Source organism: Grus americana, chromosome 14 (genome assembly GCF_028858705.1).
Source record: "Grus americana isolate bGruAme1 chromosome 14, bGruAme1.mat, whole genome shotgun sequence".
Classification (NCBI taxonomy): domain Eukaryota; kingdom Metazoa; phylum Chordata; class Aves; order Gruiformes; family Gruidae; genus Grus; species Grus americana.
The window spans coordinates 13119662-13137223 of NC_072865.1; the positions used below are offsets into that span (position 1 = coordinate 13119662).

A 17562-nucleotide genomic window follows, 5' to 3' on the forward strand; every position below is an offset into this window, starting at 1 on the left:
ACTTGATTATATTAATTCCACCCCCAGATCTTTGATCTCATTAGTTGGTTGTATTTTTTGCAAGTGCTAGGAGGATTTTAAAATCAAGTTTTATAAAATAAAAGTCCACAGTCAGATTTAGAAGTCCTATAAAATAAAGTCTGTGTTCAGAATTAGTATTTCTGTAACAAAAATAAAGGGGAAGCAGACTTGGAGAAAATCTAATAAAAAAAGGAAACCAGCTTTACAAGTGGAAATTACAGGTACAACATGTTACAGGCATAACATACTGTTTCATTTTCTTCCAGTAACTTTAATTTCATTGTCAACAAAATGGAAATTTTAATCAAGTTCTTAATTTTTAGAAGAAAAGACATGGTTACAGAGTCTTCCTTGTCCTACCATTAATATAACCACATTAAATGTGTTTATAAAAGCCATGTTAAATAAGATAGCTTAGGCTATAACAGAAATAATTTTCAAGCCTTCCAACTCTGAAGTCATGCTGTGAAGTTTTTCACCCATTTCTTCAACTTTTAATAGTTAAAGGGGAAAGCTCTCAGTTGAAGGACTAATATTGCCAAACACAAAGCAGATGCTGCTTCACATGATCACAAGGTATTAGAGCCTGACACTTGGTATTACACCGTGCAACAGGATTCTTGAAGTTACAGGGGTAAGAAAGATGAATACTGCTATCAAACAGAAAACCAAAGAACTTTGCAACTGAAATTTGTATGTTAGCAGCTGCAGAAACCTCTTCAGTAAAAAGGCTGGACGGCATTTAAGACCTTTTTATTAATTTAACCAAAACTGTACAAAACAATCAATTTTTACATTTCCAAAATAACTTACTACAAAGCGATCAAGAAAGAAACTGTTTCTCCTTTTAAACCCATTGAACAGGCAACTCCCTTTACAAAGAGGCTTCAGTAGCTGTATCAATTTTTTTCAGCAATTTGTTTCTATATTGACACCTGCTGACCACTTCTTCTGAGTAGTCAGTTTTACTGAATGTAGCATGACTTCATGCATATATTAGTTGGCCAAACGAACCTAGAATTCCAGCCAGCATCAGATCTTTTCTCTCCCAATAAAGAATTTACAGAGTAAGTGTATTTATTTTATATATATACACATATAATCATATATATGTGTATATATAGTCACAAATATATATATACACATACACATATATAAAATTGCCGTATCAGACAACTTATGTCTGTTGAAAGTTTTCACCAATTTTTTTGGTGCAAAAAAAGTCTCATTTATGGCACTTTAATTAGACATGTGGATTGTAAGCAAGTGTCTACAGAGTTGTAAACAAGTATGAAAAAAAAATCTCGTGTATTGGAATGATTTTCACCGTGACTACTGTCCAAGAAAAGAGGCCATGGGATCATCAGGTCTCTGACGTTTCATTCTATAGGCTTCCATTTCCTCTTCTGTTGGCTCCCTGGTTTCATACAGGCTGTTGTATGGCCTCTTCTTCTCATCTAACTGCATGATTTCTTTAACGTGGAGAAGACGAGCTTCTTCTGCATTTAGTGCCTGAAACAAAAGCAAATTAAAAAAAAAAAACACAATAGAAGTTAAGCAAAAAAAACAATGAAAGTTTGTATTAGATTCTAGTATAATGAACAAGCAGCAGGCAGAATGGCGGGTTAAGCAACGTGCATTTGCCAGCCCACCTGCAGCACACTACATTTAATGTTAATTTTTTTAGCTTTTTAACATAAAATGATGGTAAAATGATATTTAGCAAACAAGATACTTCAACCTCTTTCCAACTGTCCAAATCAAGTAAGAAATTCCTTGGCTTTACCTAAAATGTAATCATGATCGAGTAAGTACAAAAGCAAATAAGCAGGCATGTGCTCTCAGGGGTTTGGGTTGGTTTGTTGGTGGGTTTTTTGTTTCAGTCAGGGTGTGTTTTTTGCATTTTGGGTTTTTTTAATGCTTTTTGAAATACATGTTTTCACATTCCTCAAAGTGCTACTGTTGCTCCTTCTTGCTACTGAAAAGAAGCTGCATTTGTACAATGCTTCAATTAACCATAGTTTAACATTAGTTTCACACTCTGAATAGCCAGAGGCAGACTGCTGTGCTTGTGGAAGGGCTGTTTAGCAGCATTTGGTAGACAGCTTGGTGGATGGATTTATTGCATCAACCGTGAGACCGGGCCCAGATCTGGGATAAAAAGTGCTAAGTTAAGCTTTGACAGTGCCTTTGATCTCTCCATCTTTCTTCAGTACCCAAATCATTGTGTTCTGCAATGTCTTTTATAGCTCTATAGCTGTAACAGGTGCCTAGAAAGGAAGTGTTCTAAATCTTCTAAACTAATTATTCCAAAACTAAATATTTATTGCATGTTTGCCAGAGAAATATAGAATGCACGTTAGAACATCTAACAGCATTTTACATTTGTTTTAGCTTAAAATTAGCATCAAAGAACATCCCACGGAATACCACAAGAACTGCATTACAGACTTCATAGAACTGACATTGTTGTAAAATGTATTTCAAGATCTTTTTGCCACAAAACCACTGAAGAATATAGCACACCTTTTTAAGTTTTTCTTGCTTCTTTTTCTCTTCACCCTCACTGTCAGAATTTGAGCTCTTCTTGTGCTTCTTCTTTTTCTTCTCTTTCTGTTTCTCTTGGTGGATCTGTAAGGTGGAAAACCAGCTACTGTTAAGATTCATCTTGCAAACATCAGTAATGTTCAAGCCATTAAGTCCTAAGCATCTATTAATGCTATTTGAGAGCTTAGTTTTCAATAGAGATGTTAATGATCTAATAAGACAGTCTAATCATTTTCAAACTCATTATGACTTACATAATTTGTAGTTATACATATCTTTCCATCTCTTAAAATGCTGAGGAAAACTATCTGCCTTCCTGAGAAATGGAAACAACCTACCTCCATCAGTGTTTTGGGTTTTGTCATGTGTTCTTCCTCCCTGGGTTGCTCTTCCAGTAAGCTTGCTTCAGTATTCTATACAATAGACAAGAGGAAGGATACCCATTTACTAAGCATATTTGAAAGGGGAAAGACAAAAAAACTCCACCAAAAACCAAAACCCAACCCCCCCCCCCCCAAAGCAAAACAGTCTGAAACTTAGATAGGAAGATGAATGCTTTTTAGCTCTTTCCAAGTGACTAAATAAGACAATACTTACAGCAATTTCTTTCCCAGCTTCCCCTGTACAATATGAGTATTTGACAAATGAGTGGCAGCATTTGTAACCCCACTTGCCTTCTTTCCAATACGAACCCCAAATGCACTGCAAAAGAAGACATCAGAGCAGTTATGTCCACAATACTTGCGTAAGAGGCAGGCTGCAATTTATTCTTGAGGTTATAGGCTGATAAGCAAGTTATTCAAACAAGCCAGAAGGGAAAGTTAGGAGAAATACTTTTGCAATTTGACATTAGCCTTACAGGTGCAGTTTAAAAAAAAAAGAAATGCAACAGGATGTCGTCAACTCATATTCAAAGTCGAAGGGAAATACAGTAACTTCCCCATCAGTTTAAGATTGCCATCGCAATTCCTCAAATTCACATCGCAACCATGGCAACTTGAAATTCATCCTTAGTAGAAAAAGGAGAGTGTCACATTTGAGACAGGAGAAATGTATTTGCTGTATTAATTGCATTGTACTGTATCCTACCACACCTCATTCCCTTCCAAAGGGAAGCAATCTATTTTTTTTATAATTTTGCATAAGCTGGGGCTTACTGTATGGTTGTTGATCTTTACATCCTCTTCATATTTAGAGCAAGCAATAGCTTTCTCTTGTCCTTTGATGACTGTTCCATGTCTAGAGTACTCCACGTAATCTTCTGTTTGAGCTAACAGCAGTTCAGCTGGTGGGGCATCTAGATGTTCTTGTCCTCCATACTGAAATGCATATAGAAATGACATATAACAGTTTTGCAAAATCCCCCACCTTTTATGTAGTTAAGCATACATTTCAAAATCTTCACCTTCAGTACCTTCTGAAGTGGATGGAGACAGTTTAATCTTTAGTGAATAGTTAAGAGAGAAATGCAGCTCCTCCTATGGCCACTGTGGAGTTTTTTGGTGGTCTATTTTTTGTTTATTTGTTGTTCCAGGTAACACAACAGTGATATTCCTCACTCAAAGCAGGAAAATTTTTCAGACCATACCAAAAGCCTCTGGCATAAGTAGAGCAGTACTTCCTGTCCCCCTCCAAACTTGAATGTTAACATGGTTAGAATCTAAATGGATTATTTAGTTATCAGTTGTCCAAAAAGCCAGTAGTAAAGTATAAAATAAATATTTATCTAGAAGACTGCACCCAAAACTTGAGTCTGAAAATTTTGCTTTTCACATTTAAGAGAAAAGAAAATTTAAAAATAATTTTGGGAGACAGTTACTTGGGTATTTTACAAAAGATACCACTTTTAAACAGCAAAAACCCTTTTTCAATCACTTGTATTATTTAAAAAAAAAAAAATCTAAATTCCCACTCCTCCTACATACTGCTGTCAAAGTTTTCACTGGAGAAATTCTGACAGTTAAGGGAAGAGCTCCCAATAATCCAAAGAAATACCAGCAGATCTTCAATGGTTCCTATATTAAATAACATAATGAATCCAATTCACAAGATAGCGTGTATAGATATAAAAATCTTTTTATAAATCTAAGCTGCTGCCAACAGCTGATGCATTTTCACACAGCATTAGTAATCTTATTTGTTCCCTAAGACCCAAACTTCAAACTCAACAGAATTCTTATTAAGTAAAACCAAATGTCTATTACCTTCTCTAGGATGCTTTCCTTCTGCTGTGCCTTGAAATCTTCTTTTTTCACTTTGAAGGATTTATAAAGTAGCTCTAATTTTGTAGGGTCTGCTTGAAGATGAACTTCAGAGCCTTTGTCATAAGCCTCCCAAGCAAACACTGTGCACACAAGAGGTTTCACTCAATATTTATTCTAAAACATGTGCATTCAAATTACGATCTTTAATTCTGTAGTAATTTGAAAGAAAGCCGCAATCTAAAAAGATTTATTTCTCTTCTCCAAGAAAGAAGCATTACCTTAAGTCTTTTAAGTCCATTTCCTTAAAAAAAACCAAAAAACAAAAAACCAAACCCCACTTACACTGAGTCTGTGCCATTGAAATGGTATCTCCAGTGTAGCGAACGAAGTTGTCACCCGCATAACCAACTCTGCAGAAAAGAACAATATGATTCTTAGCATTCAAGTAACGTAATTTCTTTTTAAATACAATCACAGAACACCAACAGGAAAACAAAAATTCTCCTTTGTGCCCTAGGAGTTAAGAATGGAGGGAGAATAAGGAGCATTCAACTCAAGACATGAAAGTCTAGGCTCCCCATAGAGTCATGAAAGTATTAGACAGCAACTCAGAATACTTGATGCCTATGTTTATATGGAAACGTAACACAGACCTGGAGCTTCGTCTGGATACCAAGCACCATGACTCAAACTTGGATCTAATTGCACAATAAATATGCATGAATGGTAGGTAGTATTCTAGCATAGTGATTCCCAGCTTTTGGATTTGTGAATCTCTCCTCCTGCCCAGACCCACTGTATTTTACTGGGTTAAGGCCTGGTAGCAGCTTTACTGCTTTCAGTTACCTTTTACACACCCTTTGAAGAGATTCACAATGAGTGTATGAAACACAGGCTGAGAAATCAAATAATGTTAACAATCCAATTTCCTATGTTCTTCATCTCCCACTCTGAAAAATTTACAGTCTGCAATGCTGTGGCAGGAACACAGATTCAACAAAGGTCAAATTATGACTCTGGACAGAAGTGAAAGCATCTGAATCTTAAAAAAAAAAAAAAAAAGAACTGACTGGCATTATTCTAGCTGGGGGCAAGGGGAGGTAGAAAGAACATTATTTGCTAGCATTTAGCCACTGTCAGTCTATTTCAGGCAGCAAGCTAATCCAATTACTGTACTCTAAATAAATGTTTCTACTCATAGCCCGTCTACTCTGTGTGTCCACAGCACCACACAGGTCATGGCAGGGTCACGAATGAGACAGCCTTACGTGCAGCCAAAAGCAAGCCTATGGCATTCTTTAATTGTCTATCTAGACAGTGCCAAATCTTTCAGACCTTTTCTATGCAGGCCCTATTAATATATGAGGAGTTTTTGCTCCTAATTCAGATGTTAGTTAGGTACCACAGACACTCCATGCTAATCTCCAGTGCTGAAACAAGGGATGAAATTTAAGATTTGGTTACTGAAATACTTTACGTAAACATCATTATTGTTTACGGGTATCACCTCTAGAGACAGCAAAGTGTTCTAAATCCCTGTACAGATCATTACACTAAACCTGAAGATTAAGGGCCAGTATTACTAAAATACCACTTTTATATACTAAAACAAAAAGTGCTGCTAAACAAAACAATTTCTTTTCATGTTTACTACTACTTCTACCCATAACTGACTACGGATTCATTATTAAAAGGACATACAGATAAAGGAAAATACAAAACTATTAAACTCATTTTTAGCAGAGTTTTGTTGGATATACAAGCATGACCCTGTTTTAACTTACTCATCTGGATTCTTGCCTGTATTGGCATACGGGTTCTCCCTCATTGCTCTTGTTTTGGGATCATAATAAGCAGAGTTTGGATCAAGATTCCTCAAGTACTAGGGAAAGAAAACAGTACACAAGATATTTCATATTTATGATTTTAAAAGAACTGAAGTTGCTACTGTATTCCCCCAGCTTAAGCATTTTAAAAAAGATGTGTAAAAGGATGACCTTGACCAAGTCGTAACATGAGCAGGAATAGAACCCCAAGACCCATACACAAACTCAATAATTGAGCGTATAATTTCTTTGAAATTAACTCTCATGAATACAAAAGAACATCTGAAAAGAATTCTTTGCTCACCTTTGCGATGTCTTCCCGAATACGTAAATTTCGAACTGTGATACGTCTTTTAGAGTCAAAGTTCTGCCCAGGCATATCAATGTCATCTGCATATTTATCTTCATCTTCATCTTCACTGTTATGATCTCTTTCCTGAGAAGAGATGGGAAACTTCTAAATAAAAGAGGACATTCACTCTAGAGACAAGTATGAGAATCAGACTTTAGTGGTTTCATTAAAAATTCTGCAATCCATGCAGTTAAAAGTTAGCATCATTTTCTTGGGCTTAAGTGTGCTGTCATGCTAGTAACATACTAACCTAATATTCGACAATTTTCAGAAATACTCTTGTTAAAGGATTTCCACTTCCTCACATGGAAACAGTTACAAAAGCACAAGCGTGATGATATTAAGAAAAGTTATCTTGGGCAAAATATACCACTTATTAAAAACTAGTTATGTGCTTGCATCTCTAATATTTGGCGGCACACAGAAGTTAAAACCAAAACCCCTCTATGAAATCCAACAACCTCTGCCCAAAAGAATAGGCAGCTAGTGGCATGAACCTGACACTGAAACCCTTGTGCCACCCTTGTTTCACTGTTGCACTAACTACAGGTCCTTTTTCCTGCCCATGGTGTGATGCAGTGGGTAATCATCTTACTGTCTGTGAATTTGGTTCCTCTTCTCCCCACTGGTGTCTTGGGGAGTTCTGCAGCAAACAAAGAGCACATCAGCAGAGAAGACAAGATAGTGGAGAGCGCAAAGATGGCAGGGAAATAAAGGACAATCAAAGCAGAGCTTTGATGCTGGATGCAAAATACAATTTACCTCTGGCACAACATGCACAAAGACTGCTGTATTTTGAATGTTCTAGGAAAGAGCTTGTACGTGTCTCTATTACAGACGCATGTTGGAGACCTTTTCACTGTATTCCCAACTAAATTTCCAAGCCTTTGCAAGAACAGCAAATTCTAGAGCTGTCACTGTTATTTAGAGCTTGTTATGCCCTTGAACACTAATGGTTTAGACCAGAATATTTAATCTCATGCAAATATAACCAAGATTCAACTCTGAAAGCTTAAAAAAAAAATTAAGAAGATATGCATATGCAAGTATTTTGTTAGGATTGATGGGAATATTGAGCACAAATCAGAAGCAAGTAGCATCAGTCTTAGCCCTCTCCATCAGAGATAGTACTTATGTTTCAAATATACTTTTCTTCTTTCAGCTCCATTTTGTAAGGACTAAGTATATGAAGCCAACAATGTTGCCTTGTGGTGAAAACAGACATCAAAACCAGAAAGAATCTTTTCTATCAGGAAGATCAGAACGCTGTAGTTTGTGCTAGGTTGGCGATTAAGTTCACTCTGCCATCTAGTGACAAAATGCCACTTGACAACCTCTGGAAGACGGAGGCCCAACTGTATGTAGTCTTTTGCTTGGTGCTTTCTTTCTTACCCTATTGATTATTAAAAAGCTACTTTTGACCAGGAGCAGTCTCTACTTTTTCCCTATTTTATAAACTCAGAATATTATCAGAAATGCCTTTTAAGATTAGAATTTTATAAGAGGAGCTTGTAGAAGTTAGTGGAAGATGCAAACTGCAGAATTATGAGCCAGAGAGAAATACATATGCTTAGACTTCAAGTAACCAGAGACACTGCAAATAGTCATAGCAATGACTGAATAAGAAACAAGTTTTGTTCTAAGATAAAGAAAATACCTTCCTATTCCAATTTATGCTAAGCATGACTAAAACAATCCACAGTCATGTAACAGTCATTACCTCAACATGAGTCAGACGTAACAATCTTTAAATACAAAAAAACATTTCAGTACATAAACAAAACTACATGGAAAACAAGTTTTTCTGACCTAAAAATCCATGTCATTAATTTTAGCAATAATAATAATCACATAGAATTTTTGCCCATAAAAAAAAAAAACAAACCAAGCCACTCTCACTTGAAAGAAGATGCTTCAAATTTTTTAATGTGACACAGAATATGCTGGCACTAGGAAAATCTTTAAATTACTGAAGTGCACAAAAAACAATAGCAGACCCTGTATAGAGAATAAAAGCATCAGAGAGCAGAAGTAACCTGTTGCATTTTTTTTTGGCCTAAATAAAAATAAATTAGGGTTTTGTTTACTTACCACTTGCTCCAGCTTTCCTGATGCTAACTCTTCCTGAAGCTTCTGGGCTTTCAGTGTACGTTTGGCCTGCGTATCATGAAAATGCACTTGTTTTAATATTTCTTTTTAATAGCAAGTGTGTAGTAATACTTATCATAAGCATCTCTTGTGACTGCTGTCATTTAAATGTATTCCTTATTATAAAAACATGAGGTTTTAATTCACTGGGTGTTTGTAAAAAAATCAGCAGCCTAGAGGTTTTCTCCTCTGCTCCTATACTTTACCGTATTGCTTTTTGAGTTTCAAGGAAAGGAAGCTATATATACACTAACCATTTTACTATTTTATATTATACTGTTAAATAAAACAGTTTTCTAGAGTTTATGAAGCTATACCATTATTATGTGCATCCTAATTTAAGAAAAAGATAGCTTATTTTAGTTCAGTAGTGTTTTAAGAACAAACATGTTTTATTATTGTGTCCTCATAATCTAGTTAGGAACTTCAGTGCTTAAGGTACTTCATGACTGACGCTGCAAGCATTTATGCTTCATCCAGCAAGTACCAAAGTTTACCATCTGAAGTGAGATGCTAAAGCAGCACATAGTGAATTTTTGCATGTGTCTGGTATCATAGAACCACAGAACAGCTGATGTTGGAGGTAGCTCTGGAGACCACCAAGGACAATGTTCCTGCTCAGAGCAGGCTTGCCTACAACAGGTTGCCTAGGACCGTGTCTATGCAGGTTTTGATTACTCCAAGAATGGAGACACATGTGCTCACAACAAATGTTACTCCTCTCAGCCAGGCCAGACACTGAACCTTTCCCCAGTAAACCATAGCGCCTACATACCAAATCAACCTTGGAATATTCCTCTACAATCTTCATGTGTTCTTCTGGGTTATAACCATTCCAACGATCTCGCTTTCCATCATAATCAAACATCAGTTGGGGCTGCACATGTTCATCTGGTGCAATATTCATACCTGTGTACTTTGCTCCAACTTTCCTGGGTCTCTGAAAGGAAAAAAAATAAATGGTCGAATCAGTCCTTTAGACTAAAATACATTAACTCACTCAGATATCCCTTTAAAAAACAGTATCGGCTGAGCTCTTCTAAAGCCAGTTAAATTCAGCACTATAAGCCTGTGAATTGTAAAGAAATGCAAGGAGTTCATTTCTGTATTTTAAAGTTGTGCAACAGACTACAAACCCCATCAATTTTTAACTCTATTTTCCGCAATTAAGAACGCAATTAAAACGGTTTCAGGGGATGGCTTCTAGCTGACATGAAACAGAAACAAAGGCACAGCAGCACTTGAGTTAAAGCAAATTAACATGAAGAGCTTAACATTTTCATCTATTATTGCAGCGCTTATCATGAACTGAACTGATAAGCAAAATCCTGATTAGTAGCATTTTTTCCCTTCTTTTCTCCTACATAGCAATTTCTTTCAGAAATTTTCAAGCCACCTTTCAATAGTTGTAACCTTTTGCAAAACAGCTTTGTTGTGGTTTAACCTGACAGGCAGCCCGGTCCCTCCCCCCAGCCAACTTCCCTCCAGTTATATGCTGAGTGTGACGTCATATAGTATGGAATATCCCTTTGGCCAGTTTGGGATAGCTGTCCCAGCTGTGCCCCCTCCCAACTTCTTGTGCATCTCCAGCCTTCTCAGTTGGTAGAGCATGAGAAGCTGAAAAGTCCTTGACTTAATGTAAGCACTACTTAGCAACAACTGAACAACCACTGTGTTATCAATATTATTCTCATCCTAAATCCAAAACACAGCACTATACCAGCTACTAGGAAGAAAACTAACTCTATCCCAGCCAAAACCAGGACAAGCTTTTTCAAAACTAGTAATTTTTATTTTATCTATAGCTAGCTATTTTTCAATAAGATTAGAATTCACATTGTTTTCAAAAGCATTAAAACATCAACAAAAGTCAAGTTTACCTCCATACAGTCTTTCTTTTTGTGTGTCAATGCACCACAGTTCTCGCAAGCTCCTTTACGATATCTAGTTGCTACAGAATGCTAAACAACAAAAAAGAGAGCATTGTACAAATTGTGGCAAGATTCATATTCATGTTCCCAATAATTAATTCATTTTTTTCAATACAACTGAAGTGTGTGTGGTCTACCCAAATCCAGAACACATATCACGATTGTTACCACACACTGTGACTTGCCTGCTGAATAAGAATTCCCAGCTCCTATTCCTCTCAAAACCATGTAATCAGAGTTACGTCTTTAAAGGGAGTCAGTGTCTCTTATTTCCTCATAAAATCAACCCAAATCTTTATTTTATGACAAAAATATTTTGCATACCTCTTGAACTCCTCGTTTGTACCAATCTCCAGAGGAGCTATACTGTTTCTGCTTCTCTGGCTGAGGTCTCTGATGCTTTAGTGTAGGTCTTTTAGAGGGATCTATGTACCATGGTACTGAGGATATGTACTGAGGAATATGAGGATTGATATCTCTGTAAAAGATGTTGTGTAATTAATACACGGTGTAGGGAAAAAACTCCACAACAACTTAGCCTAACAAATAAAGTTCAGTGCTTTACATGTAATGTAAAATAATGAAATTATCACAATACATTGCAAAATAAGATCTAATTTAATTTTGTGTAGATAAACACAAACTTTCATTGAGACTTTGTTGCCATCTAACTCACCTAAAATCCTGCCTCTGAATCAAACACCTTATTCTACGTGCCGTTACTGAGCACAAAATTAGTAACATTTCTCAGAAACAAGGAGCCTTGTAGAAGCAAGAGGGAACAGTTGAAGTATGTTGTAAAGTTCCCCAGTACTACATTTTGGTCACTTTTAAAATACCACTTGTAAGTACATGCCTAGATGTGACTTTTTAGCAGTACCATCAGTAGATCACAGTAGATAAACACTGAACCTGCATTTATTTTTTTTGACAAATACCCGTTTTCGGAGGATGACCAGAATGTTAAAAGCAAACTCACAAAGTTCAACTATTTACTTCTACAATGACTCCTGTAGAAATCATGTATCACCCTCATGGGTGATTATTCTGTAATCACAACAGGAAAAAAGACATTTTTAACCAGTAGCTTCAGAATAATCATAGCTTTCATAAAACTTACTTTCCTTCTTCATCCACTTCAGCAGGTGCATTTCCTAGTTTTCTTTGTTCTTCTAATTCCTTCTTTTTCCTCCAGTCTTCCCTTGTCATCTTCTTTGGCTCCTCCAGGCTCACATCATTTGATCCTCCTGAAGAAGTGGCATTCGTTACTGTCCCTGATGCCATTTTGTTTATTCCTCTGTAACAGAAAAAAAATAAACAAAATAGAACAAGCCTTACAGATCAATACCATCTGACAGCACAGTTCTTCAACGTGGTTTTGTATCATTCAGTTAAACCAGTAGCACCGTATTACACATTCTCGACATATGTCTTTTCACAAAAATAAGTACCAGTGCTGGAAAAAAAGTTCTTATTAATCTTTGTCTTCTCTAACACGACACAGGACGGGGACGAAGAGCAGCAGCTCTGCACACAGCGTCAGGACACGCTCTGTCGGGCCTTCCCCGCCCGCGCGGAGGGGGACACGGCCTCAGCCACTGCCGCAGGGCGGGCAGAGCCCGCGGACACGCCGGGGCTGCCGGAAGGCCCTGCCAGCCCGCCGGGGCCCCGCGCAACGCGCAAACCGGGGCCTACGCGTACCCCGAAGGCAAGAGGAACGCGGAAGCAGCGCCCCACCGGAGCCCAGGCCCGGCCCGCGAGGACGCAGATACTTCCTCGGAGCCGAAAGCAGCTGCTCAGCGACCGTCCCCCGCCCCGGCAGCCGATCCCCACGGCCCCCGGACACCCCCTACCTCCGCCGGCCTTGTTTACCAGCTAGGCCGCACCGCCACCCCACAATGCACTGGCGGCCCCGCCTCCAGCTACGCCCCGGCAAGGACCGGTCACTACCGGGGCGGTGCCACGCCGTCACCATAGTAACGCGGCGCCTGCCCCGCCCCCGAAACGCAGGGTGTGGAGCCGCGGGGTGGAGCAGGTGAGCCGGAGCGGAAGTGGCGCTGCTGAGCCAATCGGCTGCTGCGCGTGAATCGAGGCAGCCAATGGGCGATGCGGAGACGGTTTAAAACCTGCCGCGGTTGGGGTGCTGAGTACTGCGCTGTGCTCTCTGTGGCCGGGGTCGCTCCTGCGTCACCTGGAACGTGTCTGACTCTGTTCTTTGTAGGGGCCGCTGTCCTGCCTTAGCGCTCGGAGCTGCCCGGAGCTCTCGAGGTGAGCCCTCCGTCGGCTGGTCGGGCAGGGCCGGGGGGGCGGTTGGTGTGACGCGGTGAAAGGCAGGGCCTCCCCAGGTGCAGGAGAACGCTCCTGAGCTGCCACCAGAACGCGGCTTCAGCGAGGGGCGTGCGAGTTCTGTGGCTGCAAGTCTTGCTTTGACTTTGTGCTCAAGCTTTTGACCTCAAGCTGTGCTAATTAAAAGCAGCTTTTCCTGCAGAGCTCTCTTGAGTGAGGGTGACGCGTAGTGGCAGCGATAAAGCTCCAGGTGGGAGCTGCCCGGCGGTGGTTAACAGCGCAGGGGAGCGCTCGGATCTCTTGTCCCAGGTGGGGCTGAAAAGCAGTAGCCAAGTAATATGTCTGTATAGGGTGTCCTCTAATGGCTTCTTTATCTGGTGAGAAGATGTCTCTGCTAGTAAAATAACTATACTATGGCATTACTCTTGGCTGCTCAAGTGCTACAAGTTGCACTAAAGACTGGATTGCTGAGCTAGATGTACTCTCTCCTTGTGCTGAGGAAACAGTTAAACACTACAAAGAAGTGACTAAGCAAACCAAAGGTATTAGATCCTTTTGATGTAGGATTGCTAGAGACCTTGCTACTTCCCCAAACTCATATAAGCTCCTTTAGGACTAAGAGCCTGCTGTGTGCACTAATAATGCTGTCAAACATAAGGGTCTGTAGCTAAACTACTACAAAATGCTGTGAAGTATGGATTTGTTCCCCTCCTCTAGGGACCAGCACATGGCAACTGTATTGTCTTTAATGTTGTTTGTTCAAAAAGTGTGGTGGAAGAAATGACAAAACTGACTTCTTTCCTGTATGGGCTTTCCAGAGTGGTCTCATCAGCCAGAAGATGGCAACGCTAATCCTTATTGATAAGGAGAATGGTGAAGTTGGTGCTAAGAATCAGCTAAGATTCCCTTCAGGATCCTGTGCGTATATGCTGCCCTAAGCTAGTAGGGGATCAAGTGCATAAATCATGTTTTGTTAATCACTGTTTTGAACAGTAATAGCTTTCTAGTATCTACTTATCCAACCAATTCTGTTAAGATTGTCAATTACTATAAAAATGAGTCTGTACTTTTGTCATAGATAGGGCTTATGCTCCTGAGTTAAATGGTAAACAATGTTTTTTGACAACTAGTTTTCTAGCGCACATACTGAAGCAGGAGTTAGGTTGATACGGTGTTAAAGTTTGCTTTTCTCTGCCCCCCCAGCAAAAGTTTTATCTGAAAGAACACAAGTTAACACTCCACTTCCTAAAAAAATCAGTACATCTCCAGCCACATCTCTCTCTGTCAGAAAGGCTCTTGGAAATGTGAACAGACCTGAAGGAATCACAAGCAAGATGGAAAAGATAGGACCAAAAAATCAGCCTTGTACTGCAAACAAAGTGAGTACAACACCCTTCTAAGGGAGATAAGGGAAATGCATAGTTAACTGCCTGCCAGGGTTAAGCCACAACAGTAAGTAAAGTACCACACAGCTGCTTGCTCACCCCACTCTCAGTGGGATGGGGGAGAGAATTGGAAGTGTTAAAGTGAGAAAACTCATGGGTTGGATTAAGACAATTTAATAATTAAAAATCTCAAAGGAAAAAAAAACCCCAAATTTCTCAGCAGCAGCTGACTGATGCCTTGCCAGTCCCTGAGCAATGGTAGCCCTGGCAAATTTCCCTGCCAGTTTTCATTGCTGAGCATGATGTCATATGATACAGAATATCCCTTGGGTCAGCTCTCCCAGGTGTGTCCCCTCCCAATTCCTCCTGCACCCACAGCCTAATCTCTGGTGGGGTCATGAGAAGCAGAAGAGGCCTTGGTTCTGTGTAAGCACTGCTCACCAACAGCTAAAACAGTTGTGTGTATCAATGCTGTGTTTGTCATGAATACAAAACATGGTATCATATGAGGTACAAAGAAAAAAATAAGTATCCTAGCTGAAACAGTACACCTACATAGGCACAAGGAGTACAACAGCTTAGGGGGTACCTAATGGCAAAGCAAGTGGCTCTAAAGAAAATAGTCTGAGTTAGTGTCTTGCTCACCTGTTAAGTATCAGGAGTTTAGTGTTATGAGCGTATATGTTCTAGTGCAGTGACTTGTTGCCACCATATATAATACTGCACTACACAAACTCAACTGAAGCATTGGCTCATCTCCAGCTTATTTATTGAAGGTATTAGAATTTAGGCATAACTGAGGACTCTATGGCAGCCATTCTTGTCTGTAGACCTGTATAGCACAGGAAAGCCACTACAATGGGAAAATACAGTAGCTCAAATGTGGCTTTCTCTTTTTAAGGTTACTGGAAAGACTGCTGGATTAGAAAGCTGTGATTCAGTGGCTGAAGAGGACTGGCCAGAAATAGAAAATATGTTTCCTTTTGATCCTAGAGGTAAGAACTATAGTGTATTTAAATGAACAATCTGGCTTTCGTGAGTGACATTTGTTGTAAGGCTTTGGCCAAGCTATTGTGGTAAACAAGCTAGCATTGCATTTCTCTAGAGTCCTTTCTTAAACATAAGGATGCTTGTGTCTTCTGAAATAGCATCTCAGTCTTGTTTATTTCTAACTGCAGTATCTGTGCTCCTAATATGTAGTAGTTGGAGTCCATTATTATGGTGGCAGGAAACTAGTTCCAAATAAGAGTCTATAGTGTGCATGGTTAATTCATTAAATAGCAACTAGTAGACAAGTATTCAAAAGAATACCTAAGCAGTACTGAAGAGTAGCCCTCTCAAGAGTATGCCAAGATGGTAATTTGTAACTGAAAAAATTCCTACTGCTGTAGGGTATAATAGTTAGAATCATAGAATGGTTTGGGTTGGAAGGGACCATCTAGTTCCAACCCCCCTGCTGCGGGCAGGGACACCCTCCACTAGCCCAGGTTGCCCAAAGCCCCATCCAGCCTGGCCTTGAACACTGCCAGGGATCCAGGGGCAGCCACAGCTTCTCTGGGCAACCTGTTCCAGGGCCTCACCACTCTAACAGTAAAGAATTTCTTTCTAACATCTAATCTAAATTGACCCTTCTTCAGCTTAAACCCATTACCCCTTGTCTTACTGCTACAAGCCTTTGTAAACAGTCCCTCCCCAGCTTTCTTGCAGGCCCCTTCAGGTACTGGAAGGCTTCTATAAGGTCTCCCTGGAGCCTTCTCTTCTCCAGGCTGAGCAACCCCAACTCTCTCAGCCTGTCCTCACAGGAGAGGTGCTCCAGCCCTCTGATCATTTTCATGGCCTCCTCTGGATTTGTTCCAACAGGTCCATGTCCTTTTTATGTTGGGGACCCCAGAGCTGAATATAGTAATCCAGGTGGGAATGTGGGACCTCATGAGAGCAGAGGGGCAGAATCATCTCCCTTGACCTGCTGGTCATACTTCTTTTGACAAGTATTAGTATGTGTGATTTTATGGATAACAAAAGTGTAACTGCAAGTAAATACCCCATAAGAGTAGATTGTTGGATTGTGTCTTGGACCTGCTCCCACTTCATTTAATCTTGGAGAACTTGCAGCTTCCCAGGCTACTGCTGCTGTACCCTGTTACTAAACTACAGTGTGTCTTTCTCAAACAGACTTTGAGAGTTTTGATCTTCCTGAAGAGCACAAAGTAAGCAATATCAACCTGCATGGTGTTCCCCTCATGGTATTTGAAAGTACATATGACAGATATGTGAACATGGTTCCTTCACCTGTGAAGATCGAAGAAATTTCATGGGAGTCTAGTAAGTGGAAACTTAGCATGAGTTTCAGTACATGCAGGGCTTGTTAGTGGTTTGGGAGGGAAGCTAGTTGGCTGCAGTAGTGAACTGCCACTGCTGTCCTAACTACAGCAATAGCACGCTAGTATCAAACAGCTTTTGGTGTACAGTCAAGCTGAATTTAACTTGTCAACCCTAGTAGTAGAGGTAGTGGTCTCAAAGTGATATTGCTGAGCAATCTCTTGCAGTGCATTGCCAACTGATCAGTTAGGTGGAACTGGCTTATGCAATCAATCTATTTCCCTTGGTCATTCAAGAAGCTTATGCTAATCTGCTGGGAGCTAGCTTATGTTAGAGAATATAAATTCTGGGTTTCATGAAAAACTGATTTGCTCTATTTCTAACTTTCAGAGTTGCTACAATCAACTACTGACTTCCTTGCTACCCTGGATGAGATCATTGACATGCCACCTCCAAATTATGACCTTTAATGCATATTCTGAAGCTTTTACTGAGTTTAAATTTTATGTGGTTCTAGATTTTAATAAAGGCTAATCTAACCTG

General features: G+C 39.6%; 2 protein-coding genes across 4 annotated transcripts in view; one reads left to right on the top strand and one right to left on the bottom strand.

Annotated features, from left to right (window-relative positions):
* The window catches only part of PTTG1 (PTTG1 regulator of sister chromatid separation, securin), a 25186-nt gene extending 7624 nt beyond the window's left edge, over positions 1–17562 (top strand). The window contains exons 2-8 of the mRNA XM_054841631.1: positions 8113–8307; positions 12534–13297; positions 14134–14233; positions 14519–14694; positions 15602–15695; positions 16873–17022; positions 17410–17562. Coding sequence (XP_054697606.1) covers positions 14155–14233; positions 14519–14694; positions 15602–15695; positions 16873–17022; positions 17410–17489 — 579 coding nt within the window. The 5' untranslated portion in view covers positions 8113–8307; positions 12534–13297; positions 14134–14154 and the 3' untranslated portion in view covers positions 17490–17562. The remainder of the gene's footprint in view (positions 1–8112; positions 8308–12533; positions 13298–14133; positions 14234–14518; positions 14695–15601; positions 15696–16872; positions 17023–17409) is intronic.
* Positions 760–12950, bottom strand: SLU7 (SLU7 homolog, splicing factor). Of its 3 annotated transcripts, none has more exons than XM_054841627.1 (16): positions 12883–12950; positions 12150–12326; positions 11354–11507; positions 10979–11059; positions 9874–10038; positions 9042–9107; positions 7546–7593; positions 6903–7034; positions 6557–6654; positions 5115–5182; positions 4773–4912; positions 3726–3887; positions 3166–3270; positions 2907–2981; positions 2548–2652; positions 760–1533 (listed from the first exon to the last, which is right to left on the bottom strand). In XM_054841627.1, exons 2-16 carry the CDS (start codon positions 12311–12313, stop codon positions 1354–1356), a joined length of 1743 nt encoding a protein of 580 aa, XP_054697602.1. In that variant the 5' UTR covers positions 12314–12326; positions 12883–12950; the 3' UTR covers positions 760–1353. The 3 variants fall into 3 exon arrangements, with proteins under 3 accessions (XP_054697602.1, XP_054697603.1, XP_054697604.1); XM_054841628.1 differs by having other exon boundaries at positions 12902–12919; XM_054841629.1 differs by lacking the exon at positions 7546–7593.